This window comes from Oryctolagus cuniculus, chromosome 18, assembly GCF_964237555.1.
Source record: "Oryctolagus cuniculus chromosome 18, mOryCun1.1, whole genome shotgun sequence".
Lineage (NCBI taxonomy): Eukaryota > Metazoa > Chordata > Mammalia > Lagomorpha > Leporidae > Oryctolagus > Oryctolagus cuniculus.
The window spans coordinates 12,845,397-12,873,169 of record NC_091449.1 but is presented as its reverse complement, the minus strand read 5'-3'; the positions used below and the strand labels follow the sequence as shown (position 1 = coordinate 12,873,169).

At 64.3% G+C, this 27,773-nt stretch overlaps 1 protein-coding gene across 7 annotated transcripts; it reads right to left on the bottom strand.

Annotated features, from left to right (window-relative positions):
* Window positions 1–764: 764 nt before the first annotated feature.
* CIC (capicua transcriptional repressor) lies at window positions 765–25,843 on the bottom strand. 7 transcript variants are annotated; one of them, XM_051836457.2, is made up of 21 exons: window positions 25,698–25,843; window positions 19,850–22,666; window positions 9,198–9,347; window positions 8,879–9,113; window positions 8,667–8,796; window positions 8,389–8,571; window positions 8,141–8,306; window positions 7,121–7,323; window positions 6,806–7,031; window positions 6,314–6,417; window positions 4,847–6,080; window positions 4,569–4,756; window positions 4,137–4,258; window positions 3,872–4,038; window positions 3,484–3,777; window positions 3,061–3,383; window positions 2,606–2,850; window positions 2,355–2,509; window positions 2,146–2,277; window positions 1,845–1,976; window positions 765–1,759 (listed from the first exon to the last, which is right to left on the bottom strand). In XM_051836457.2, the coding sequence occupies exons 2-21, from the start codon at window positions 22,653–22,655 to the stop codon at window positions 1,392–1,394; spliced, it is 7,563 nt and encodes a 2,520-aa protein (XP_051692417.2). In that variant the 5' UTR covers window positions 22,656–22,666; window positions 25,698–25,843; the 3' UTR covers window positions 765–1,391. The 7 variants fall into 7 exon arrangements, with proteins under 7 accessions (XP_051692417.2, XP_051692416.2, XP_051692418.2 ...); XM_051836456.2 differs by lacking the exon at window positions 25,698–25,843 and adding an exon at window positions 24,912–25,047; XM_051836458.2 differs by lacking the exon at window positions 25,698–25,843 and adding an exon at window positions 24,912–25,047 and having other exon boundaries at window positions 2,355–2,506.
* Window positions 25,844–27,773: the final 1,930 nt, after the last annotated feature.

The following is a 27,773-nucleotide window of genomic DNA, read 5'->3' as shown; positions in this document are numbered from 1 at the left end:
CTGATCTGCAGTGCCGCAGCTGTACAGGGTGGTTCTAGTTCTGCCCAAGGCAGGCCTCCATCACGGGACTCTGGTCCTTGTGGTCAGGTGTGTTTCTGTGATCATAGCTTCAGCCAATATGCTAAGGGAATCCAGCCTTCCAGCACCACCGCACAAGGTCAAGGCAGAACGCTGAGGACATGGTGACCCCACACAGCCAAAGCCCACCTTAAGTCATCCCTCCAGAGCCTGCATTCACTCCTCCCCTATCTGGGACTTATGCTGCTCTGGCCCCAGTTTAGAGGCCACTTCCTATGGAGGCTTCCTGGCCCTTGCAGTAGTTGTCCCTTCAGACAGGGTGTGACTGTCTTCCCCAGGCGGGTACAGTCCACAGACTGAGTGAAGAGTGTAACCCAGCACAGGATCTCACTGGCCTGCTGTAGTGTTGAGCTGGGCCACATGGGGGCAGCAGGAGTCACTGAGGACAAGGCACCACGGGTGGGCCAGCCACGTGCCACCTCTACTCTTAGGACCTCTTGGGGCTGTAAAATGACTTTGGAGCCAGTGAGGGTGAAACGCTGACACCCCCCTGCTCTCAGGCCTTCGCCAAACTCCTGTCAGGTGGTGGAGAAAGGGGCGAAGTCCACATCATGGTTCCCTGGCTGCAGAGGGGTTGCCTGGTACCTGTTGCTGGCTCCACTTTGGAAAGTCCACTGCCCCCCCACCAGCCACCTGAGACTGGTGTGACCAACACCCCTCCTCTTTAGAATGGGCAGCCACACAAGTGTGTTAAACAGCTTTAATCTCGGTCATTGCGGCTTCTCGGCACAGTAAGAAATATTGCACATGATCAACATGTTTTGTTCTGGGGATGGGGCATGGGTGGGGGAATCACCTTCTTAGAAAGTACAACCCAAGTTGGGAGGGCAGAGGGGGTGGGGAGGGAACCCTCCCCATGCCTGTGGCAAAGTGCAGGAGCCCCCACCCCCAAACTAACCTGAGTCCAGCCCCTCTGGGGAAAAAAGGGGTACATGAACTCCCCCTACTCCACAGGCGCCTCCCTGTGGCCGATGGCCCGCACTACCCTCCAGCCTGCAGCCCTCTCACGAGCCATTTTGCATAAAGTACAAGTGAAAAGCTCTGAAGGTCATACTCCAGGTTCGGTACAGGGGCTCAGCGGAGGGAGACTGTGCCCCTGCTTTCCCTCAGCTGCCCCCCAGCACAGGGTGGGAGCTGGGGGGAGGGGTATATACATGAGGAGCAGGCCTCATTCCACCCCCAACTGGAAAGGACAAATGGCTTTACTGGGGAGGAGGTAACCATCCTGCCCCCCCATTCCTGCCACCTATGTACTGTCCATGTCCTGATGGGGGGGAGGGTACTGTGGGTCCTGGGATCTTCTCAAGGGCCCCTCACCTGCCTGTGGCAGCTGTGGAGGGGCCTGGGGGAGGGGGAGAGGTCTGGGAGGCCCCCTCCCAGCCAGGCTGTCCAGGGCCCGGCTCTGGGGGTGGAGGCAGTGGCGGGGCAGCCTGGGCTGTGCCAGAGTCCGAGCCAGGGGAGGTGGGGTCAGGGCCCCCAGCTGGGCTGGGAGTGGGGGCAGGGGCAGCAGCACTGCCCGCAGGGGGTGGTACAGGGAGAGGGGCCTCCGCCCCTGGAGGCTGCTCCGTGGGCGTGGCTGCCTGCATGATCTTCTGGCGCACCTCACGGATCTTCAGCTGCAGACAAACCTTGGAGGGGAAGATGTCTGCGTAGCGGGCCTGGAAAGCTGCTGTGGCCTGGGCTGGGGGCAGAAAGGGAGAGAGGGCAGAATGAGATGTACGGCTTGGATCCCACTGAGTGACCCAAGACGCTTAAGACACGCTCACCTGATGGGAAGAAGCCATGGTCCTGGAAGAGCTGCATGACCAGGGCCCGGCGCTGGTCCAGGGTGCGCCGCAGGGACGAGTACGGCACCTTCTCGTACTCCAGCTCCCCGAGCACATCCTCGGCTTCTGTACCTGCTCGGACAAAGCAGCACAGCCAAGGCTAATGCAGCCCGCCTGGGCCCCCTGGCTGCCACTTGAGTGTCCAGCCACGCCCTCAAGGGATTCTACTTCATTCAAGGTCACTGTGGCAATCAAGGACGCTGGTAAGCCTCCGGACCCCACCCCTCTTGCAGGCCCTGACCTGTCCGGTCGAAGGTGAAGATGTCCCCCTCGCACTTGGCACTCTTGGGGGTGTTGGGCTCCGAGCTGCAGCTAGAGCGTCTTCTCATCTTGCGCTTGGGTGAGGTGGGGTCCTCAGGTGCCGAGTCCAGGTCTGCTCACACAGAAGCGGGCTCAGTGGAGACGGCCCTGCGTTCCCCCTTCCTACCGCAGGTGCCCAGGGTCACCTACCCGTAGAGTTCTTCCTCTTCTTGCGGTAAGAGCCCAGGATGGCCCTGGGTGAGGTGGCCAGGGACTGCAGGGTGGGCGAGGGCAGCACCTCCTCAGGCCGAAACTCCGGAAGCTCCGCAAAGCGCTCTTCGAAGTCCACCTCCGACAGGACCCTGCTGGAGAGTCGGCAGGGTCACCTCCACTGCCTCTGCCTGTGGGTTTCCGCTCCCCCGACCCCGAGCACTCCGCCCAGGCTCCCAGCCCCTGCTCACTTGTCCACGGAGTCAAAGGTCTTCTTCAGGGGTGGGGGCCGCACCTTCACCTTCTTGCCAGCACTGGCCGCCTCCTTCCGCTCAGGGGTGTCCCCGGCCACCCTCCCGCTGCTTCCCTCACTGCTGCTCCCAGAGGTTGCAGCTGGAGCTGGGGCTGGACTGGGCGGGGTGGGAGGCTCCCCACGACTCTCCAGGCCTGGCCCAGGGATGCGCCAGTCTGAAGATGAGCTGGGGAATTTGCTGGCCTGTGGAGGGGACGGGCAGGGAGATGGAAGACCCAGACTCAGACTCACTGGGGCAAAGACCAGGAACAAGACTAAGCTGAGACAGCCCAACACGGACCCCTGGAGAAGGTCCAGACGCCAGATGGGAAGGCATCCAACACACACGGTTGAGGGAAGAGTGAGCCGAAAGCAGACAGCAGACTGAGGGACAGCAGAGCCTCGGGTGCTCACCACGGTCTCAGGGCCCTTGGTGCTGGGCCGTTCCTCAGCAGGTGGGGGTGGCGGGGGGCTGCTCCGGGCTGTGGGAGTCCAGGTCTCTGGGGGTGGTGGAGGGGCCGGTGGGGTGGGCTGCCCCTCAAGCTCAGACTCTAGAACAGTTGGCTCACGGACTGGGCCAGGTTCCAGAGGCTGCCGGGTTGCAGGGCCAGGCCGCCCGGAGGCACCTGCCTCAAAGGAGCCCACGGGAATGCTGGCGATGGCGGCCTTCACTTTCTGGGGGGCCTTTGGGCTGGGCCGCTGGGCCTTGGGGGCCACTAAACTGTAGGTCATGGAACCTGCCACAGGGAAGAAGAGCCTTTGTTGAGCCAGGCCCAACTGGTGCCCATCCCCTGGGCCCCAACTCACCCTGCTCTGGGTGGTGGGTCTCACACCTACCTGTGGCACTAGGGAACGGACTTGTGGGAGCAGGGGTGGCAGTGGCAGGAGCTGGTGGGCCCTTGGGCAGAATGGTGGCAGCTGGCGGGGTGGTGCTGGTGGCCACAGTGTAGACCAGGCTTGGGGGGGCCTGGGATGGCTGGGCCAGGGGTGCTGAGGAGGAGGGTGCAGGGCTGCCAGGGTAAAATGCCGTTATGACAGGACCTCCAGGGGCTGTGCAGGCAGGAGGCAGCTGGGGGCTGGGCACAGGCGACACGCCCACCTGGCCAGGAGCCAGCAGTGGGGCTTGGCCTGCTGAGGAGAAAGGGTAAGTCAGGGACCAAGTCAGGGCCCAGGCTGCCTCAGTCAACCCTGGGTCCCCAGCACTGCCTGTCAGGCCGCCCCTCACCTGAGAGCAGGGGCTGCACAAAAGCAGGGCCGCTGGGCCCCAGCGAGGTGAAGCCTAGAGCTACGGAGCTCGTGGGCCCGTACGAGGTGACTGTTCCAGCCTGACTGGATGCGGGGCTGGTGCCCAGGGGCAGCGCGTGCCCACCCGCTGACTGCACGTAGGTGATTCTGCCACAGGAAGAGAAAAGGGGGTGGAATGAGGTGGGCAGACCTCGCCTCACCTCACCCCTGCCACGGCCTCCAGGGGAGGGCTCAACTTTGCTTACCTTGTGGAAGAGGGCAGCAGAACCTTCTGGGGCTGTGAGGTGGGCCCGGGAAGCGTGGCTGGGCTCAGGGGCGGCCCCAGGCCGCTGGGTGTGCTCACAGACACTGGGGTTAGCTGGATGATCTGCGGGCAAGAGCAGCCATGGGCTGGGGTAAGCTGGGCCCAGAGAGGACTGAGATGGGTGGGGGCAGGAGTTCCAAACCAAAGGCAAGGAACAAAGAACTGGGAATCAGAATGGGATGAGAAAGAGGACAGTGGCAGAGGCTGGGACAGAGAGCAAGGGGGAGATACCAAGAACTCAAGGGAGAGAGGACTCACAGAGACATCAAAGATGATGGCGAGAGAGAGTCCCTAGACAGACCAGAGACTGAAGGAAGGGAAGACACAGGGACCAACAACCAGCAGGAGGAAGCAAAGGCTAGGATGCCCTTACCTTGCTGGGCGTCTGGGCGCCGTTCTGCACAGGGACTGAAAAGGGCGGGCTCACCAGGGGCAGTGGCTGGCCAGCCCCTCCGCCCCGCACTGACACGCTAGGGGCGGCCAGGGGCACTAGTACCTTCCCAGGTAGCAGCTGGGCTGAGCCACCTGGGGGCGGGGCCTGCACGGGAGAAACTGACTGGGCTGGAAGTTAAGAGGCAAGAAAGGAAAAGTTACAAGCGCGCCCAACAGGCCTGTGGCCCCTCTCCTTGCGCTGCCCAGCCCAGGCCTCACCTTTGGGGGGTGGGGCGGAGGGTACAGACTGCAGGATAGGGATGCCAGGAGTGGGTGCAGTGGCGGCCAGGACCTTGCCGTTGGTGGAGGTGCCCGGCGGGAGGGTGAAACGGATGCTGGTGGTGGGCGCAGGGCCGCTGGGAGCCGCTGCCTTGGTCCCAGGGGCTGGTGCTGGGGCAGGTGCCACTTGAAGCTGCTGGGGCAGCGTGGGCAGGATGTACTGCACCTGGGTGATACCTCCAGCCTTGCCCAGGGCACCTGGTTGCAGGATGCCCAGGGGAACTGGCCCATTAGGGCCACTCCCAGCACCTGCTCCTGAGCCCGAAGTGGTCCCACTGCCAGGGGCCCCCTGGGCAATGAACTGGACAGCTGGGGGTGCCGGGGCCCCATAGCCTGGAGTACCCACCAGCAGGTTGGTGACAGTAGCAGGTGCCTTCCCCACAGTGCCCAGTAGGGGTCCAGCCACCAAGTGTGGGGCTGGTGAGGTGGCTGCTGTTGACTTTTTGTCTGAATACACTAGGCTGACACCTAGCGGGGAGCCCCCAGGCACCCGGGACCCTGTGCCCATTTCAGTTCTGGCACCTGCTGTGTCATTTGGAGATGCCTCGGCCCTGCCAGCAGCGGGGAAGGGCTTAGAGGCGATGGGCACAGGCGTGCTACTGACCGGCCGCACCACATTGGTGACCATGGTGGCAGCAGGGCGGGACAGAGGGGCTGCTGGGGCCCCATAACCCAGTGATGGGGTTGGGGCTGAGGGCACGCGGGCTCCACTGCCCTCCCGCTCTTCCTTGTTTGGGGGTAGGACCAGTGTCTGTAGGATGCCCCCTCCCCCACTGGGAGGTGCTGCAATGACTGAGGGACCTGGTGGCTCCAGGCCCCCCACACTTTCAGGTCTCTTCCGTCGAAAAGTGGCAGGATCCGTCGGGAGGAACCGGGTGGCCTTGGAAGGAGTTGTTGGGCCCCCAGCCCCAGGGGGTGGAGGCCGGAGTGGGCCTGCTGTGCTGCCCGGACCAGATTCCTGTGCCTTGAAGGTTCCTGAGCCCAGTGGGAAGGAGGCAGCCGCTGAGGTTGAGGAGGCAGCCGAAGAGGAGCAAGAGGAGGACGGGGTGGGACAGTAGCCTTTGCCGAAGGCTGCAGGTGGATCCGGGGGCCCAGGGGGCTCAGAGTCCAGTGTGGGACGGCAGTGGGTAAAGGAGGAACGGATCACAGGTGAGAACACCTTCCGACCAAAGCCCTGGATGGAAGGAAAAGGGAAAGCCATATCCACATCAGGAGAGCACCGGCACCGTGCGGTCACCCAGGCCAGCCTAAGCCTGCACTCCCGCCAGCTGAGGCCTCAATTCACCCTGCCCGTGACTAATTCCCCACGGAGCAGGGACCCTGTGCCCTCCAGACCTCGGCCTCCCCCTCTGCCAAGTGTACCCGATAGTGAGTAGGATGGGACAGAGCCATGTTCCATGCCCTCACCTTGTTGCCCTCTGGGTCTTCCCCAGAGCTGTCTCCACTCTCACTGTCAGTCACCCGCTCCTTGCACTTGAGATCAATGTCAGTGGTGCCAAAGCCATCGTCAGCTGAGAGCAGAGGGGACAGTGTGGGCAAATCTGGAGCCTGGGTCCTGCCCTGAGCAGACAGGAAGTGTGCCATCTAGGAGGACCACTCCTCGGCCCGAGGGCTCTGTCTGCCCAGTGCAGGAGCCCAGCAGCACATGGCTAAGAGCACCTCACCCTGTGCCTGATGGTCTAGCCATGCCCCCTGGTCCTCTGGGATTCCCACCAAGCTGGGGGCTTCCAAGAGAAGGGCTAGGTTTATTCAACAAGGCCTGAGTCTGTAACACTCACTCACTCACTCTCTCTCTCTCTCACACACACACACACACACACACGCACAGTAGCAGGAATGAGAGCCCACCCTCTTCTGCCACCCTCTGAACCTTGGCCTGCTGGTCCCTGCACCACTCACCAATGACATCATCATCCCCTTCCTCCTCGCAAATGACCATGCGTTCCTCGTCACTGGTCATGTCCTCACTGGCTGCGCGCTGGGAACGAGAAGCGCGGGTGGGTAGCAGTGGAGGGCGTCCACTGGCCGCCAACGCACCTCCTTCCCCAGGGGCTGCAAAGGGGCCTGGAGCTCCATACTGAGTGGAAGGCTTCGGGCCAGAGTATGATGCAGGACCTGACACCATCTGCAGACAGGTGGGCAGGGAGGGTTCAGTTGGGGCTGCTGCCTTGGGCACCCCTCTCTGCCCACCCCCTAGTGGCCTGCCCCCCAGACCTGAGTCAGTTCCTGCAGTGCCTGGCTGTCTACTTCCCCACCATCCAGGCCATGCACCCCACTGTGGGAGAATGCTCGGGGCCGGGCCGAGCCAGGTCCCCCGCCAGCATGCAGCCGTTCTGGCCCACACGAGCTGTTGCCTGCAGCCTTGGTGTCCGCGCTCAGGAGCGTCTGGGCTGCGACGGACAGGAGCTCAGAGGACACTGGAAAGTAGAGGGGGTGGCGGTCACAGTCAAGAAGCCTCACACCAGCACCTGGACTGGCCAAACCACCCACACACAGACACAGAGGACCGGTGGAATTCCTGAGCCACCTGCTGGAAGGAAAAAAACAAAACAAAACAAAAAACACCCACCAGAGCAGCATCTCCCGCCTGCTGTACCCGCCCTGCGGGGCCACAGAGAGGCAGCCCCTCTGAGAGCAGGCGGGCTCAGAGAGGGGCACCCGGGGACTGGCCAGCTGAGCAGCACAGGCCTGCAGGACCCACAGTGCCCTCATGTGACAGAGGCAGCGACATCCCCAGTCACAGAACTGCAGGGTCATTCCAGAGAAGCACCCAGAACACTGCCAGGCACGCCGGACAGCCTTGAGCAGCAGCACGGCAGCAGCGGAGGGGGCCCTGCACGGCAGCGATGCCAGCCACGCCGGCGGCCTGGGAGCCAGCCACGCCGGAGCGCGTAACTTCTGAAGGGGCAACTCACTGAGTCTGTGACTTTAAGCACATGAGCGCACGTCCTCAAATGGAAATAGGGTGTTTTTGAGCACTAGACACCAGGTCCCCCACGGTGCCTGGTACGCGGCAAATGCTCGAGTACATGGCGGTGGACACGGAGACTGCTGTCGGCCCTCCCTGGCTCCTCCACGTGAAACCACTGCCAGCCCCCTCATCGCTAAGTGTCCTCAGATAAAAGCAACAGAGCAGAGAGCAGCTTCTGGGGCGGGGGGCGAGCAAGCAAGGGTGTCACTGGCAGCTCTCAGGGAGGGAGGTGGCAGGGTGGGAGAGCCAAGGGGCTGACTGACCCCCAGGGGCAGCGGCAGTGCCCGTCTCCGACATGCTCCGCTCCCGCGTCTCCTTGTGCCCTCCTGCCAGCCCCAGACTCGTGGGCTTGGCCTCCGAGCTGGACTTCTTTCGGTCCTTGTTGCACCACTTCCAATCTGGGTGGGCCTTGAAGTGGGCTTCCTTCACCTGGCAGGAGAGGGCAGGGCGACCCTTCACTCACCCAACCCACGAGGGGGAGTCGAGAGGAGCCAAGAGGAGGCGGCGTTACCTGGAAGGCCAGATCATGATACTTCTGCTTCTCCTTGGGCCCCAGAGCGTACCACCACTCGCCCAGGATCTTGCTGACGGTCCGGTTGTCCTGGTTAGGGTGGCGCTGGTGGACCAGGGCCCGGTGCCGCTTGCTGAAGATCATGAAGGCATTCATGGGCCGTCGGATATGGTCCTTCTCTCGCTGTGGTAAACAGAGCCCAGAGCAGGGCAGTCAAGAGCAGGGGGACGGGTTTGACAGGCCGCAGGGTGAGCAGGGGGCAGGTGGAGGCCAGGCACCTTGTTGGGGCTGCGTCCGTCCTTCTCGGAGGACGAGTCCCGCTCCTTGGGCAGGGCGCTGAGTGACTGGGTCCGACGCTTTCCAGGGGGCAGAGGCAACTGCATCTCAGGAGACATGATGGAGAGGAACCTGCACAGGAGGGGACGCAGGGACAGTGAGGGCCCTGTCTCTGGCCACTCCACCCTCCAGTCCCAGGCTCTGGGGCACTCACGCGTCATCATGGTCACTTTCTGTCTCGCTGTCCAGCCGGGGCTCTCCAGGCGGGCCAGAGGCCTCCTCCTCAGTGGTAGGAGGAGGACCCTTGCCAGGTTCCACCACCCCCAAAGTATGCGGGGGTCCAGGCCCTGGGCTCTCAGGGCATGTGGCTCCAGGGGGCCGCCCAGGGTCAGCATTTCCTGTCCCACCCGGTGGCTGCTCATGAGCAACAGCTGCCGACTCAGCAGGTTCTGGGGGCAGAGAGGTAGATCAGAGGGCTCCTGGGCCACAGAGACCCCCCCATCCCATCCCTCGTCTCGATCCCCTCCTCACACCTTTGCTCTGGTTGGAGGCTACTGGATGGCTGGCAGGTTGCTGGGCTTCACTCGGCTGCACAGAGGGGTCAGGCTGGCTGGGTGCCAGGAAGGGTACTAAGGAGTGCCAAGGGAACACGGCCACAGAGCGGGGCTCCACATTCGTCCACACTGCAGGAGGGAGCCAGGTGAGCTGTACGGAAGCAGCACTTGGCCCTGACCCCCAGCTACAGCTCATTCCCACCGTGGGAACAGGTGGCTACACCCATTCTTCACACCCCTTCCCAAATCCCAGAGCCTCCCAGGCTTGACCCTGAGACATTCAAAAAAACTACTCCCAGAAAGACTTCCTAGATTTCTGAAAGAGACAGAGGAGAGGGGAGTGGGGAGTGGGGAGAGGGGGGAGGGGGGAGAGGAGAGGAGAAAGCAAGGAAGGGGAACAGTACTCATGCCCCACTCCTCCCTCCCCCACAACCTCCACCAGGCCAGCCACCAGGGACCAGGCCAGAGGAAGGACTGGCTCCTGCTACAAATCGGGTCACGCTCGGCTGCCATCCCACACTCCCAAGGCCCCAAGACCTCAGCCAGGCTGGGGACCCTTTACCCGTCTTGCCACATTCCCCACACCCATGCGGCCACCTGACGCAACCCCTCCCCTTGGCCTCACACGCCCTTTCCCTCTCCTGAGGCAGAGGGTCCTCTCTCTCCTGCCCTCCAGTTCTCTGTCCATAACCCACAGCCTGGGGTGTACGGGGAGGTGTTTCTCCCTGCCTTCCTCTCCCTACCAGAGACCCTGGGGCACCAGACCTGCCCTTCCTGCGCCAGCACAGGTGTCGCCAGCAGCTCGCCCCGCTTCTCTCCAGAGAGAATCTGCCATCCATGAAGAGGCCTCACAGCCCACCCTCCCTCTAAACTCTCCAGGGTCCAGCCCCCTTGCCCAGAAAGAGGGGAGGGTGTGGTAAACCTTGCAAGAAAAGGCAGGGACAATAGGGCAGAGGAGAGAATGGTTACAAGTCTGCCGGCGGCAAAAGTGCCAGGTGTTTCCTTGAGGATATGCACAGGAAGACACTTCCCGCACCCGGGGGGCTGGTCCCAGGGGTCCAAACTTCAGCCCCAGGAGCTGGGTGGCAGGAGGGCAAGGCCCTGGGCTGGGACTCCCCCTGGCTGGACTTCTGAGCGGAGCCTAGACTGGGAGTGGGCTTCCCCTCTTACTGCCTGGCTCCCTGGGGGAAGTGGAACCAGCAGAGCAGCAGAGGAGGGAAAGAGAGAGAGGCCCCTGCTCGGGGAAGACGAAGAAAGGAGGAGGGACACGCCCTAGCCCTGGTCTCCATCGCGCCAGGCCTCCCCCGACTCAGATCCACCTGACCTGACGTGACCCCCCCACACCCTGTGCCTCCAGCAGCCTGGACCGGAGGAGCCCGTAAGGCACCGGCTCAAGGCCGGATTCTATCAGGGGCTGACAAAGGAAAGAGAGGACCTCAAGGAAACCAGGGACAGAGACCAGGGAGACAGCACTGGAGGGACGCTCCAGACCACACAATCCTGTCCCCTAACCCCTAACCGGAGGGCACTGGGGGGCCCAGAGGCCTCAGGGCCCTCCAACCCCAAAACAGCCCCCCAGGGATCTGTCCCTCCCTTCACACAGACCGTTCTCATCTGTGAACGGGCCTCATTTTCTGGGAAGTGGAGAAGGGGCCCTGTAGACAATGGGGGGCAGTCCTATGGTCCTGCCCCCTCCAGGTTCTCTGCAAAACACACCAGACCACCACTCTGCTCCCAGCAAGCGTCCAGTCCCAGGCCCCACAGGTCGATCAAAGCCCCCTCCCCGACTGGACTCCAAACCTAGGACCAGCAGGTCTCATGTTGCTCCTACTCCAACCCACAGTCCAAAGCCAGTTACGCCGCACCCCTTGCTTCCAATTCCAACGGACCTGTTCCGTTCCATCACTCCAACACCACACCTGTCCCAGGTCCTCCCCACTCCTCACTCCAGCGCTCCGATACACTCCCACCTGCCGACACTAACCACTCGGCTTGGCCGAGCTCCCTAACTTTCACCCCTTACTCTGCCTCCACCGTCCTCACACTACAGCCCCATCACCGTCACTCCGCACTCAGCTCCCCGACACCTTGACCCCTGCCGTCCCAGGGCCCGGGCGCTACTGACCGAACATGCCGAGGCCACGGGAGGCCGCGCCGGACGCGGGCATCAGGGGCCTGTGGGCCGAGTACATGGTCCGGCGCGGGGGGGCCCGTCAGGGGCTCGCACCTCCTCAGCGGCCGACGCCGCTCCGCCCGCAGCCGGCTCCTCGGCCGTCGCCGCTCGGGCCCGGGGGGAGCGGGAGACCGTCGCCGCATGCCCCCCCCGCCGCCCCCCTCCGGCTGCCCCACGCGGGGGTCTCCGCCGAGCGCGCCTGCGCACAGCGCCGCCTGCCTCCCGCCGCCCGGGGGGCGGGGGAGGTCAGCGCGCGCCGGCCCCGCCCCGCCCCCCAGCGCGCGCGGGGGCCGTCACGGGGCGCGCGGCGCGGGGGCCATCGGCGCCGCCCCCTCCCTCTCCCTCCTCCCTCGCGGAGCCCGGCGGGCGGGGCAGGCGGGGCGGGGCGCGGCGCGCGTGCGCGGGGGCGGCCCCCTCCCTTCCCCGCTCGCTGGCTCGCTCGCTCCCTCTCTCTCCCTCCCTCGCAGCTCCGGCGGGTAACGGCTCTGGCCCCGCGCGCCCCGGCTGCCGGCGCCGCCGCCCCGCCTTTCCGGGTCCCGAGCCCGCGGCTCAGCGCCGGGTCGACCTCCGGCCCCAGGCGGGCAGACGGACCAGCGTGCGTGCGTCCGTGCGCTCCGAGCGAGCCCCGCGCCGAAGCACCGCCGCCTCCCCGCCCCGCCACTACTACGCGCTCCCCTCCCCCCGCCGCGCCTCCCCCCGCCCCTTCCCCGCTTCCCCCGCGGCCTTCCGCGCAAGCCCGGCCCCCCGCGCGTGAGCCCATTGGTCGGTGCTGCCGCGCGCGGGTCAGGCCCCGCCGCGCCCGCCGCCATTGGCCGCCCCGGGGGAACGTCAGTCATATGCAAATAAGGACAGGGCGGGGCGGGCTCCGGTTGGCCCCGAGCCGGCTGGGGGCGGGACCGCGGTGGGACGGTGGCAGGGAGGGCGCACTGCAGTAAAGGCACCGAGCCAGGGGGGCGGTTCGGGGAGCTGCGCTGCGGAGGCCCCGAGGTTATGTGTGGTGCTGCGTGTCCAGCCCGGGCGAGGCACACTCTCACGCGCGGCTCGACCCGCCGCCTGCACGGCCGCCAGTGCGCGTCCAGCCCGGACCGACAAACTGCGCGCGTTTGGGCAGCCGTCCCCGAGCCCTTACAACTCTGTCTCACAAGCACACACACTCCTCACAGACATACTTTCATGCCACACCCATTATCTCTCACACACCCCAAGGGCACAAGTGCCCTCAGTCCTGCACCCACGCTGTCACACGTGCCACGCCTCACACACCTCACCCACCGCCTGATACATGCCCTGCCACACAGGCCTCGCTGACACCCCTCCGCAGCACACCCCCACCGGCCCACACAGACCAGGGATGGAACAGGCAGAGCTCAGCACAGCCACCGCTGGTCCCTTGCACATGCCCCACATCCCACCCACACAACCACACTCACACTCAGCCTGCCTAGCACTCCACAAGACCCCTCCTCATCGTCACACACTCCCAGACACCATCACTGACCCCACGCTCTGGGCGCCCACTGCCTGCCTCAGCACCAAAGCCAGCCGGGTATACAGAGCCCCACGGCCATCCGCAGCTTTTCAGCCAGTGCCCTGACGTCCACTCATCTGCCAGGCAGGGGCCCACAGAGCACCACCAGCCCTCATCAACCCCTCCCCACAGTAAGGTCCAGGAGGAAGAAGGGAAATGGCCACTGCCTGAGACTGAATCCTCCCGCCCACCTAGGGAGCTTGACCCCGCCCAGTGTTCAGGTGAGAGACTGAACAAACTGCCAGATCCTGCACCCAGGCTGGGACACCCAAGCACTCCAGCAATGGAACCTGCTCTGATCTTGACTTCGTGCTGGACACAGGCAGGGCATCCCAAACAGGTCCAGGAACTTGGTCAGACAATGATACAGAGAGAGGGGTGAGGACAGAAAAGTGAAGACGGCACACAAGGAGCCTCGGGCAAGGGTTTCGGGCCCACCAGGCAAAGAGGCTGAGGCCTTGGACCATCCAAGAGGGGCACAGGGGCCAACCCACTAAGGGTAGAGGCCTGGGTCCACAACAGCGCCCGTGCTTGGGACGGGGCTCCTACACAGGAGCAGACAGACCCTTTCCCCAGCCCATCCATCTCTGACAGAGTGGGAGGCGCAGAGAGGGGGCAAAACCCAGCCATCCGGGGCTCAGAGGGGAAGGAAAAGTCTGTGGCCCCCTGACCTCCAGAGGCTGCAGGGCCAGACACTTGGCTGTAAGCCTGGAGGGGCTAGAGGGACTATTAGGTGACTGCCCCCTCCTCCCTTGCAGCCCCAGACTCAGACCCTCCATTACCTCACTGCCCCAGGGACTGCAACGTGAGGCAGAAATCAATGTGGCCGCTATCTCCCCACCACTGCCCCCTCCTCTCCTCACCGGTGAGTGAGTCACCTACTGGCAAGTTAACCCTTTCCCCACTGCATTGCAGCCCAGGGGCAGAGCTCAGCAGAGCCCCACCCTCAGCTCCCCCCCTTCTGCTGGGTGAAAAGGAGCCGGGCATGGCACAGGAGGGAAGAAGGGCCCCACACATCTGGGAGGGTTGCACATCTGGTAGAAGACACAGTGCCCAGGGAGGAGGGGTGGGAAGGGGCCCCTTTCGGGGCAACCAAATGGGGGCCCAGCCTGGCAGGGAGGGGCGGGGATCCGGGCGGGAAAGGCCCCCCTGCCCTGGGCACTGGGCCAGCCCTATACTTAGCTTCCATTGTTCAGGGTGGAGGAACCCTGGGTGGGGGTGGATTAGGAGTGGAAGGGCGGGAGCAGGTCCCATACCCAGACAGCTCCCCCTCTCCAGCCATCCCCAGCCCTAACTGGGGCCTCCCTAGCTGGAAAAGGCTGTAGCAGTTCCCCAAGCCAGGGCCCCAGCCCCAGCTGTGAGGCAGCACACCAACACTCACTCAGGGCAGGTAACCCCTGCACCAACCCCGACCGAAATCCGCAAAAATGCTTGGCCCTACACAGCTCCCATTACACTGCCCCTCCCACTCGGGGCCTGGGGACAGGTAGCCCAGACGGAGACACCAACAGCCACCCCAGGCAGCACAGGCCGAGGCCTGCCCAGAGGCCCGGGGCGGGCAGCCAGGCAGGCTGGCTGACGGAGGGACCGTCACTCGTGGGCCCCATTTATTGAGCCCCGAGGCGCCGCTCCCCCGCCCTGCTCTTCAGGCCTGGGTCCCCGCCTCGGCTCACCACCCCGGTGTCCCCAGCTCCCCTCACCCGCTCTCCACATACACACCCACCCACCCACCCACCCCAGGCGGCGTCGGCGACGGCCAGGGTTGCCTGGGGAACGCGCCCAGGATTGGGCTGGCGCGGCTAAGCAGGGATGGGGACTAAAAATAGCGCCCGAGTGAGTCAGTGTGAGTGGGGCTGGGGGAGGCAGGAGGACCAGGAGGGAAAGAGAGGCAGGAGAGTGGTGTGGGGGAGGGTCCCCGGGGATTGGGAGAAGGGTGGGATGCGGATGGAGTGTGGGATGGGGGTTTGGGTGGGAGGGGGTGCACAGGCGCCGGGGCTGGCAAGGCTGGTCGGCGCGGGTTGTGGGAGGCGCCACGGCCCGGCCCGGGCGGAGGAGGGGGCGCCGCCCAGCGTTCCCCTCCCTTCCCCGCGCTCACGAGATTTTCCACTCGCCGCCTGGCTCCCGGCCAGGCCCCGGCAGGCCCCACAAAGCCGCTTTGTGCTGGGAGGGCGGGCGGGCGCCCGGCCGGCCTGACACCCACGCGGGCCGCGGCGGGGCACGGGCCAGCTGGCACCCGAGCTGTCTGCGGGGCCCCCCCACCCGGCCCAGGACGCGGCTGCGCAGGGGTTAACGGCGCAGGGCGGGGGAGTGGGCCTCGGCCAATCGGCGGGCGGCGGGAGCGATGACCGCCAATGGGAAGGACGGAGCCCGGCACTGGGGGCCGACCCCCAGGGGTGCGCGGGAACCCACACCTCCAGGTGCCGGCGCAGGCTGGGCGCGGCCCTCGCCGGGGTGCCGTCCGGATCCCTAAAGCCCCAGGTGCACCCTGTTTACCCGTCTACTTCGGGGAAGAAATAAGCCCAGAGTGGGGGCAGCATCTTGCAGTCGGGAGGTGGCAGGTTGGGATCTGAACCCAAGTCCACTCAGCTTTCCTGTCCTCTAACCGAAGTCGGGGGACAGGGGTTCCCTGCCTGGGCCCTGGCGGGGTCTGGGGACGGGGTGCGGGCGGAGGAGGCGGCGCGGCGGGCTGGGGTCCAGCCGCCTGCGGTGCAGCCGCTGCCGCCGGTGGTAATGGGAGCCAGACGCCGTCGCCGCCGCTAATGCGCCTCCCTCCCGGCCACTAATGGAGCCATTAATGCCCGGGCGCCGGGGGCTCCGGGACGCGCACCACCACCACCCCGCCGCTCCCCCGCTGCGCATGCGCGCGCCTGCTGCCCTGCCGTCGGCCGCCGCCAGGAGGCAGCCTCGCCCCAGCAGCGTGCGGTGCCGAGGGCTGCGAGTCTACCACCAATCACCAGGACTCACAAGCCCTACAGCTCCCATCTTTCTCCGAGCCTAGGCCTCCGTCACCTCCCGGACAGTTCTCCAGAGATTTCTGACACCCAGATGGCAACCTCTTTCCTGCCCCTGCTTCTCAGTCTGTCCTCCATGGCACCCTTTGGCCGGGCCTGGGCTCTTACGGCAGCTCCAGTCCCCACTAGCCACTCGAGTTCATGCACTTTCACCCTTCCTGGACTTTGCTCAGGCAAGGGCCTTGGCCTGGCCTGCCCTCGCCCTCCATTGCTGGGATAGACTCACTCCTCATACTTCAGCTCAGATGCCACCCCCAACGAGAAGCCTATCTGAACCTCACTCCTCCCATCCTCCCAGTATTCCTGCCGTGCATCCTTGAGCTGCCTGCATCCACATCTGTCTTCCAGTCCACGTCCCCAGGGCTGCTGAGGCAGAGGGACGAGGGAGCTGGCTTCTCGTGGTGGAGACGGGTTCGTGGTTTGGGGCCAGAAGAAATTATAGTAGGCAGAACCTGGATCTGGGAGTCAGCAGTCCCAGGCTCAACCCCCTTGGCCCTTCTCTAGGCCTCATTTCCCTCACCTGGCCAGGCATGGTTGGTGGGTGCTGCCTTGTGTCTGAGACCTACCTGCTGGGGGCGCCTACATCAAAGACTCCATTGAATGGAGCTGGCACCAAAGGCTAAAAGGCCAGGGTGGGGTGGGGTGGAGAGGGTGATGGGGCCATGCCCTGCAGCAGGTGGGTGGGCACAGGAGCTGCTTTCCTGCCGCCCCCCTGCAGCCGGATCTCCTGACTTGCTTCCTACAGCCCCCGCCTTCCTGCCTAACTTGGGAACAGGTGCTTGGATGGTGGGTGGGCCTACGAGATGGATCCTGACACTTATTAGCCAGTTTGAGGGACAACAGTGGGCACCTAGAATTTGTCAAGGAGCAAGAGTGGGCTGGATAACTCCCCCAGGAAAGGAGCAGGGGACCCAGTGCCTAGCAACTGCCCACTGCCGGAAAGGCTCGGAGCACCTGTTGTCCACAGGCTGGGATTGGGCAGCAAGACTATGAAAAGTGGGAGGGGGAGACCGGGGAGGATGCCACAGTTGGTCCAGAGACGCTGGAGCCCAGGCGAGGAAGCCAAAGCAGGGAGACGCTGGGCTGAAAGCTCAGATGAGGGCTAATGTCCAGGCAGCCGGACTCCGAGGAGGACGGTCACACAGACAGAAGACAGATCAGAAACAGAGAAAGACACAGGAACCCAAGAAAGAGACAGAGGCCCAGGAAAGGGGGCGATGCCTGTCCGGCTGTGAACTGGGAAGCAGGCCATGCCAGGAATGAGGCTGAGCCATCTGGTCTCCTGGGCCAAGGCTACAGGCCCTGGGGCGGGTTCCTCTCCTGAGGAGCAGGCGGGAAGAGTCAGAGGGAGGTGGCAATGGCAGCTGGCTGGCCATGCCATGCACAGAATGTGGAGAATGCCGGCAGCCTGCCCCAGCACGTCCCCCAGCGGAAGCAAATGCCTGGCGGGGGGCAGGAGCCGGCAGCCTGCCCTGGGCCGCCCCCTCACACCTGCTGCCCTCTGATGGAGGGTCAGGCCCTGGCACTGGCGGGCAGAATGCACAGGGACCGTGGCCTCACTAGGCCTGGACACAATCTGCCTCATCTGGACCTCAGGGGGAGCTGGCCCCGAGCTGCCTCCCTCCTAAGGGTTTAGGGAGGCGTCTGGGAGAAGAATGAAAAGGCCGCCTGACCCTGGGGGCAGCCTGGCTGCATCAGCGTGGGTGTTGTCAGGAAGGCTGCTCAGAGCCGCCAGGACAGGCACTCGACAAGTCCTGACGACTGGGTGGCCTCCAGCAAAGGGCCTCCCCTCCCTGAACCTCAGTTCTACCCCTAGACAACAGGACTGGTAATCTTTGCTTTATGTATCAGGTGGATTTGATCAAATAGCCCCAAGCCCAGAGCTGCACACATGGTGCAGCAACAAAGACGGGTTACTGTGACTGTTATCATCACCATCACCGACAGTGCTTAAGAGCCTGGGACCTGGAGCCAGATAGCCTGGGTTCAAATCCCAGCGCATGCTCTCTCTCTCTCTCATCCTAGCTGGCTGACCTCAGGCAAGTCCCTGTCCCTCTACCTCTCCTCTCCAGCGACAGTTTCCTCCTCTGGGCGCTGTGAGGATTCAGTGAGTGAATGGTGGCAGAACCCACGGACAGAGCGCCAGGCAGACGCACAGCCAGTGCGCGGTGAGAGGCGTCTCTGACCGCTGGGTGTGAGAATCCCACAACGCACACGGTGGACACAGGTGAAGGGGGTGGGTTGAGACACTCCGCCTCAGGTCCTTCATCTAAGGACAAAAATCCCCACTGAGTGTGACCTCCTAGCAACCATGATAACAAGGTACAGAACGTCGAAGGCAGGCACACAGCTCACAACCCCAGTCTATGAGCAGGAGCAGCACGCGGAGCCCCCTTGGGACCTTGTGCCGTGCCATGGGAGCTGGGCCTGGCTGGAGCCATGAGGACAGGCCTGGCCTCACTCCTGAGCTGGTCCCTGCCCCAGCCCCTTGCTCCCCTTGCTGGTGGTCTCTGGGACCCCAGCCCACCCTCCGTGGTGCAGACGTGGTTGGATCTGCACTGAGCTTTCCCCAGCACCCTGTGCTCTCAGGATCAAGCTCACAAGTCTGCTAAGGGTGCTCTCCGGCCTGACCCTTGCTCACCAATCCCCAGCCACAAACCCCGGCACTCGCCTACCTTCTAGGACCCCTAACTGCGCAGACTCCCTGTCCTGCAGATATCGACTTTTGCCTCAAGGCCTCTGCACAAACTTCTCTGGGCCTGGAGGTCCTGCCTGCCTTGCCAGGTTCCCGCCCTCACACCCTTCATGTTCTAGTCCATGGGTCCCGGCCCCTTCGTCCAAAAGCCCTCCTGACCTCAGGCTCAAGTGGCACCTTCCCTGGACTCTCCTGGCCTCCCGGCTCCCTCATCCCACCTCCGAGCACTCTGGTCTCACTGTCTAGGGACAGGTCTGCCTGCTCCATGACCCCGGAGGGGAGGCGGTGTCCTCAGCACCCTCTAGCACGGCCCTGGGTCCGCGGACAGCAGGAAGGTGACAGCACCACCAGCCTGCAGTGGCCCCCGCTTGCCAGCACCCCTCAGAGAGGCCACTCCCCTCCGCCTCCTCCCAGGAGGCTCCTCCGCCTGTGGCTGCAGGTTCCACCTCATCTCCTGCAACTCTCGGCTTACACGCCCTGTCCTGAGGGCAGCCAGGCTGGATTCACACCGAGGAGAGCCCAGGACGTGGCCAGCTCCCCTCCACGGCACTGCCAGCACCTGTGATGTTCACTGGTTGCCGTGGTCCCAGTCCTGCCACCTCCCAGCAAAGGACCTGCCAGGGCCGCAGGCTCCCATCTATAATCCAGCATTCAGCTACGTGGTCACAGGCCAACCTGCCCGAGTTTGAAGGCTGGCTCTGGGATTTAGCATTAGTCACGTGACCCTGGGCAAGTAACTAACCTGGCCTCAGTTTCCTACGGACGGGCATAATCCATTAGGGTCATTAAGACAAAATGAGCTAATACTGACATTTGGAAAGGATTTGGGACAGGGTCTGTGTGGTCAATCCTGTATTATGGGGTGGGCGTGAAAATCTGGGCGAGACAGCCATCCAGGGCTTGTCACTGCAATGCCCCAACCTGGCACCGTAAGCCATGGCAGCCGTCACCATGACGGTCGTTCTCCGCGGGGCCTGACCCGGTCTACACTCAACAAAGGTCTGCTGACTGGTGGCTCCCCAGCGTGAAGCCTCTGGGAATGGCGCATCGAGCCCGGGCAGTCCAGTCCCATGCCTGACCTGCAAATTCCCACTGCGACACCTGTGCAGGGGGGAGGCCAGCCTCCCCTGAGCTGCTCCTGAGGGCCTCGCCCCAAGAGCCCGATTTGCAAGTGGCTCTGTTCAAAGTGAGCCCCTGCCCTGCCCACCCACCTGCGCCTCTTACCTGTTCCAGGCCGGCCCATGATGACTTCCTTCTTGGGGGCAGGATGGCCGGTATAACTGCTGGGCACCAGGACGGGCAACAGGGCGGCAGGTGAGGGGTGGAAGGCCACGGGCTGGAAGGGTGAAGAGGCCAGGCCAAAGGTGGGCATCGGCTGGGCCACGGCAGTCGGCGCGGCTGGAGGCACGGTGATGGGCACGGGGGCCGGCAGAGGTGGGGGCAGGCCAGGCTTCCCACTGGCCACCCCGGGGGGCACTGGGGTCTCGCGGCAGCCCCGCCCAGGTCCCCCGGCCCGTGCCTCACCGGCAGCGCCCACCTCCCCTGGGAATTTGGAGGGCAGCGGCACATCGGGGTTGCGGACAATGACAGGTGAGTCCCGCTGCACAGCAGGCACCCTGCGCACGGAGGGCCCCGGATCCGAGGTCAGGCCGGCAGGTGGGGGCAACAGCAGCAACGGCGAGGGCTGGCGGGAGCGAGAGAAGGGCACAGCAGGCGACACAGCTCGGAAGCCAGCCGGGGTGGAAGGTGTAGGGGTGTGAGACACCGAGTCCACACCAGAGTCTAGACTGTCACTCTTGGGGAAATCGGGGGCGGCGCCTCCACCCCCTGTGCCAGGGGCCCCCAACGCCCCTGGGTGAGGCAGCAGCTCTGTCTTCCGCCGCCCGGGGCTGATGGGCACGGTAAAGGTCAGGTTGGTCTGGAAGGTGGGTAGGATGCCAGAGGAGTGCCGCTCTCGGGGGGCAGGTGGTGGCGGGTGAGGGCCCAGGTCTGGTGGCGTCAGCACGCCTGCCTTCGGGGTGCTGGCACTCAGGTGGCGACTGCGGACGGCGGTGCGCTGGATGACTGGTGAGGCATTGATGGGGCTGAAGTTGGCCGGGCGGAAGCCGAAGAGGGGCGAGGGCGAGGGTGACGGGGCCGGCGAGAAGGGTGACTGCGTAGAGACGGGCGAGAAGGAGGGGGTGCCGGAGCGCGAGCTGCCCAAAGACACCAGCATCACGGCCGCCTCGCACTCGTCGAACTCAAAGCGCGACAAGTCAGCGGGGGCCACCAGGCGTGGACGTGAGTCCCCGCGGGCTGCCACGCTGCTGGCCTCGCTGTCCCGAGATGTCTCGTCACCCCAGTCGAACTCGGTGCTGCCTTCACGGGCTGCCACGCCAGCCGGCCGCCCGGCCCCGCCTGGCCCGCTGTCCGCCAGGCCCTCCATCTCCTTGGTTCGCATGGACAGGTGGCGCGAGCAGTAGCCCCGCCGCTGGGACTCCTTCATGCAGCCGTCTCGTGAGCACAGCCGCCGCCACTGCTTGCCGTTGAACTTCTTCCGGATCCCGTTGGGGGTACAGACCACGTCGCCCTTCTTGTACTTCTGCTGGGCGGCTGTCAGCGGTGTGCGGGCCCGGGCGGCCGGCGCGGCCCCCTTCTCCAGGGAGGCCACGCTGCTGCTCCGGCTGCCGCCCTGGCTCCCCTCCTGGCAAGGTGAGGGCTGCTCGCCAGGGCGCCCGGGGCCCGCGAAGGCTGGAGACTTGGGTGGCGGTGACAGGAGCTGGGGCGGGGGCAGTGGGTGCAGGGCCGGGGTGCCCAGGGCCGGCGGGTGCTTCTCCTCACCTTCCTCACAGGGAGCCCCCAGGCTGCTGCCAAAGCTGATCTTAGAGACTTCAGCATCCTCGGGCTGCTTGGGGTCCAGCCCAGCAGGGCAGGGAGGCAGGGGGGCCCCCGGCTCGGCCTGCTCGTCCTCGGGGCCGGAGTGGGGCTTCCTCAGCAGAGCCTCAGGCTCCCAGGGTGGGCGCAACAGGCGCAGGCTGGAGCGGGCCACCCACACAGCCTCCTCGGGCTCCCGGGGCAGCGGCTGGGGGGGCTGTGCTAGGGCGCCCGGTGGGCCCGGCTGGGAGCTGGGGCCAGGGCTGAGGAGGACCTTGTAGGCCGCTGGCTTGGAGGCCACCTCCACCACCACACCCTCACGGTAGGCAGCCACGCCGGGCTCCACGCAAGTACAGACGGCAGTGCCCACTGCCAGCGCACCCGGTGGCGGCGTGGCATCCAGAACCACATCCACACCCCCGCCTGGCACACCCTCGTAGAAAGTCAGGGCCCGGTCGCCAGGGAACTGCACGCCCAGGTCCTGGCTTCGGCGCACCTGGCGCACAACAGCCGGCAGGAAGAGGCCATCGCTCCGCCGGGCCAGCACCCGCTGGGACCGCAGCTGCCGCAGGTCATAGCCGCCGTTGGTGCCACTGGGGGGCCAGGGGCCTGGACCACAAGCCTCAGCTGGCTCGTCCTCCAGGTCCGCAGAGTGCTCGCTGGCTGTGTCAGTAGAGGAGGAGCGGGCAGAGGTGGGCGGCCGCGGGGGCACAGCCAGGCCGCCGGCCTCCTCGGGGGTCCGCACCCGCTCTTCAGGGGCCCCGGCGCCCCCACTGCTGCCAGCCCCATGCTCCTCCACGTACTTCTTCTTGGGCGCGCGAGACTTGAACGTAGCCGTCTTACGGCTGAGTGAGGGCTCCCAGCGGCCGGCCTCCCCGTCCCCTTTGGGGTCCTCAGGTGGACCTGGGGCCGGGTCCCCAGGGTGCAGCTCTGGGGCCGGTCCCTCAGCCCCAGGGCCCCGCTCGGCCTCCTCCTCTTCACCCTCCTCAGCCTCTCCTGGCCCCGGCGGCGGCGGCTGCTGCTGCTGCTGCTGCTGCGCCTCGTCGTCTTCCTCTTCTGGCTTGTCACCCTCCCCAGCCCCGCGCCGCCTCAGAGCCTTGGCCCTGGTGGCTGGTGGGGACTTGCTGCCGCTGCCGGGACCTGCAAGGCCTGCGCACGCCTTCTTCATTGGCTTCATCTTTTGTCCACCTGCAGGGGGAAGGCCAGACAGGGATCATCCGGAGCAACCCAGTGTCCCCCAGGACTTCCCCTCTGCGGAGTCCACCACCTCAACCGTACGATGCCCAAGCCGTCCCCCTTGGCCGCCCTTGACGCCTAGGCACGGACTGGCACAGACACCCAGGCTCCCTGGGGACACTCACACACGCCTGCTCTCTGCAGAGCACACAGCAAGCCTGCACGGGGAGCACTAACAGGTCACACCTACAGAGCGCCCCCTCTGTCCCGGGACCGGTGCTCAGCCTGCCTTCATGAACTCATTTCATCCCGACCACAGCCCTGGGGGGCGGGTGCTGCTGCTATCAGCTCCATTTTAACGCTTTGGGAAACCAAGGCACAGAGAGACTGGGGGACTTGTCCAGTAGCAGGCAGTCAGGAAATGGCAGGGCCAGGGTCTGAACGCAGGCAGTGTGGCTCCAGAGCCTGCACTCCCAGCCACTTCAGTGTGCGGGCTCCCTCGCACTGTCACCGCCCAGAGGGCACACACATGCGGTAAGGGAGGGAACTGGGACGTGAGCCTCTCTCCTCCAGCCCTCTGGGCAGCCTGACACGGCCAGGCACTGTGGTAAAGGGAGGCCAGGCTCAGAGTCCTCAGAGACGGCTGCCCACTCTGCCCTGCACCCCGGGCCTGCCAGGTACAACCCTGTCCCCAGATCCTGGCAGAGAGCAGGCAGGGGCACGTCTGGTGCAAGAGCTCACACCCAGCACTGCCACGGGGCATGCATGAGTGCACGCACGCGCACAAACACACACACACTGGCACACACGTCATCACACAGCGGGACACAGAGCTGCACCCCAGGGCTCCTCGGTCCCCCTGGATGGGAGCCCGCCCCTCCCCCACAGCACCCAGCCCGACAGCAGCAAGCCCAGCCCCCCCTTCTCCCCCGCCTCCCGTTCCTGGCCTGCATGTATCCCGCCCTGGCTGGGCTGTCTCTGGCAGGGTGGCTGAGTGTCCCAGCCCCCTCAGGCCCCCACATAAGCCCTCCAACTCCAGGTGGGGATAAGTGGGATAAGGTCAAAGGAAGCAGGACAAGCCCAGCCAGCCAACCTCACCCACTTCCTGAACAGTCATTACTGCCCGCCCCCTTTCAAGTTGCCCTGAGAAAAGGGGAAAAAACTTCACTGTGAAGTGACTAAGAGAACCTGGGAGGCAAAGACGGGGCCCCCAGGAGGGGCGGGGGGCTAGGACCAGGATCCAACACGACCAGAGGCACCCCGACTCTGTCTTGGGGCTCTCCGGGGACCCTAACTTCAGGCCCTCCACTCAGGTCCTGCTGTTCTCGTGGACCCTGCAGTCCCAGGCCTGCCCCTTCTCTGGGCCAGTCCCGTGGCCCTCACAGACAGAGCCTGGAGGGCCCCACGCTGCCCCCCGAGTGCCCTGGGAGTTGGGCAGCCATCAGTGCCTCCCCGAGCTGCCGGGTCACCATCCGGGGGACTGAGATCTGGCCCCAGTCCTACCCAAACACAAACCTTTGCATACCCCACCCAGGGCCTACAGCCACACTGCAGGGCACCCCTGCACCCTGCTGCCTGGTCCAGCCAACTCACCTCAGAAGCCAAGCCTCTTTGCTTCCCCTGGGGCCTACTCTCTGCCCACCTCTCTCTGGAGGACGCCCCCAGCCCCAAGGCCCCGTGGGCCCTCACCTCCCTCAGGATCTCAGCAGTCCCTCTTCAAGCCCAGGCCAGCCCAGGCCCTGGCCCTCTGGGGTCTTGTGCCCTCTGCTCCCACCAGCCCTACTGGAACCAGCCTCTCTGCCACTCTGTCTCTCATCCTGTCACCACCTCTACCTCCACCTCTCTCCTCACAGACCCTAGGCCCCCTCCTCTCTCACCTCTGCTTGCCACCCCCATTTATCTCTGTCTCCTAGTACTCTCAGTCACTCTCCTGTCAGCCATCTCTGGACCTGTCACCTTCTCCCCCCATCACCTCTCCTTGTCACCCCCTCCAACTCTGTCCCCTCCCTCTCCCTGTCACCCTTATCTAGTCCTGTCACCCCTCCACTCCTGTTACCTGTCCTCTGCCCACCACCCCGTCCCCCAGTCACCTTTGCCATCACCCTCCCCCCTCCACTTCCTCCACTCCTTCTCCCCTTCCCACCATTCCGCTCACCCCTTTCCCCCTGTCCCTCCTCCCAGTCCCTGCCACCTGTCCCCCCTCGGCCCCCAGCCCCCCTCAACCCCCTGCTGTGTCAGCCCTGGCCCCGCCCCTCACCTCGGGCTCAGCGGGGTTTCGGGGCCGGGGGCCCTGGCCCCGGCTCGGTCCGGTCCGGTCCCTCCCCGCCCCCCCTCCGGCTCTCCCTCTCGATTCTCCCTTTTTTTTTTACTCCAACACACAAAATGGTGAATGGACCTGCAACAGCTGGAGTAACCAGCCAATCAGCGGCCACAACCCCGCTGACCGGCGCCAGCCTAGGCCAATAGATTTTCGCAACCTGACTGACTCCGCCTCTCGGCGACGAGCGACGTTCACAGCAACCAATCGCGCCCAACGGGCAGCGCTAAGGGGAGGGGCCAAAATCCAAGACCAGCCTCCCTCCGGACCGACACCAACCTGAGCCTACGACCGCCTGATCTGCCTAGGGCCCTGCCCCACAACAAGTGATGGACATCAGCGTAGACCAATTGCAGACTGTCTTAGTGGTAAACGACGAATACAGTACCCAGTCGTCATGCTCCATAGGCCGGAACCCGGCCCCTGAGAGGGACAGTAGCCAATGAAATAAAGGAAGGCGGGGATAAGCAAAGATCCCTCCAATGAGCAGGCTCAGAAGGCGTGGCCCGAGCGTTTGTTGACCGGCTGGTCGCAATTCCTGCTGGGAATCGTAGTCTTCTCACGTCTCTGGCCCATAGTCGACAATACTAGGCAGACTACAACTCCCATGTGACAGAGTGCCTGGAGCACCAAAGAGCCCAGGCGAGGAGAAAAAGTCGGAAAGGGCAGTTCCTACTGAGTGTTACTGGACACCAAGAGCATCTTAGACCCAGGGCCCCAACTCACCCGGATTCCTGGCTCTGGCGTCGCCAGTGGCTCCTCTCGGCGGCGGCGGTAGCGGCACGAGGGGGAGGTGCGAGGAGCAACCAACCGCCACCCTCGAACCCCGCAGCCAATCAGCAGTGGCTGGGGCGGCGCAATGACCTCACCGGTTCTACTCTCTTACCCCTCCCCCACGTGGTTGTTGCTGCCGGTAGCAGAGTAGGGAAGTTTGCGGTGGGGGGAGGGGAGGAGAACCAGTGATGTCACCTTTCCCCCGCTTGATTGGCTGTCGGCGGCCTGGTCCACGACCAATCAAGGGTCTCGAAAAGTCTGGCGCGGCCCCGCGGAAAGCTCTGTTGCCACCGGGAGGGGAGAGGACGCGCACTAGTGGGGTGGCGCGCGCCGCAGCGCGTGCGGCCTGGGGCTGGGGGACCCTGGGGCCAAGTCACCTTCTCCAAGACTTTGACTTTCGGGACGGCGCAGTTTGCCGACCGCCCTCTCGGGTCCGAGATAGAGGACTGACTTCCCACGGCCCTCCGTGGAGAGCGACACTTGGTGGGTGTTTACACCCGCGAGGAAGGAGATTTTTTTAAGCCGGGGGTGGGAGTGTCACACTGTGGATACGGAGGGGAGGGATATGTCCTGTTAGTAGTAGATCCGTGCTGCCCACGCACGGGGTCTACACGTCCACAGGGCACCCGTGCGTGCGGTGCGCACTGGACTTGCCCTGGACCTGGGCTGCCCGCAGCCTGGTGCACCGGTCGCGAGGTTTCTCTTCGTCCGTGATGGGCTCCCAGGGCTGTGTCTGCCCGAGATTTGTACCAGTGCTGAAGAAAATGCATCTGACCTGTCGCAGGCCCTAGTGTCCGCGGGTGAGAGATCGGGCCGTGGCCTGCAGCCATAGAGGAACTGTCAGTCGGCCAAGGGGGTTCAGTGAGTGTGGCGAGCCCTTCACACTACCCACGAGGAAACACTGTCCACGGAGGAGACGCCTTGAGACTGTGGAAGCTTCACTGTGCATAGTAGTTCACGCTAGGAAGCAGTGTTATGCTGCCACCTGTGCTATTCCATAGTCCGTACTCTGTAGCGTATCCGTATCCTACTACTGTTACTAATTTACATCATTCTAGAAGCCCGTTCCCACTTCGTCCTGGGTGGCCCTGGGGTTGAGGGGAATTTTTAGCTCACACTGCACATTGTGTAGATGCTGGGTCTGGGGAAGGTTGAAACGCACCGGGAGGGTCCAGGGGCAGACGCTAAGCCGTCGCGTCGCCCACATCCCATACCCGAGTCCCTGCATTTTATTCCTGGCTCCAGCTCCTGACTTAAACTTCCAGCTAGTGCAAGTGGCTGGGTTCCTGTCGCCCATGTGGGAGACCTGGATGACATTCCGGTTTCCCCAGCTTTGACCCCTGGCCCAGACCCAGCCATTGAAGGCATCTGGGCAGTGATCAGCAGATAGGATCTCTCTCTCTCTCTCTCTCTCTCTCTCTCCTGCTCAAATAAACAAGCAAGGGGCCAGCGCTGTGGCACAGCAGGTAAAGCCTCTGTCTGCAGTGCGGGCATCCCATATGGGCGCCGGTTCGAGTCCCGGCTGCTCTACTTCCGATCCAGCTCTCTGCTGTGGCCTGGGAAAGTGCTTGGGCCCCACCACCCATGTAAGAGACTTGGATGAAGCTCCTGGCTCCTGACTTCAGCCAGGCCTAGACCCTGCCACTGTGGCCATCTGGGGAGTGAACCAATGGATGGAAGACCTCTCTCTTCCTCTTTGTGCCTCTGCCTCTCTGTAACTCTGCCTTTCAAGTAAATAAATAAATATTGTAAAAAAAAAATCAAAACATTTATATATGTATTATTTTTAAAGCTATGTTTACCTGAAAGTGAGAGAGAGACTGAAAAATATCTTACATCGGCTGGTTCACACACACCCCCCCCCCAAATAGCCACACTGTCAGGGTCTAGGCCAGGCTGAAGCTGAGAGCCAGGAGCTTCATCCAAGTCTTCTACATGGATGCGGGGGCCCAAGCGCTTGGGCCATCTTTCACTGCTTTCCCAGGCCATTATCAGTGAGCCGGATTAGAAGTGGAGCCGCTGGGACCT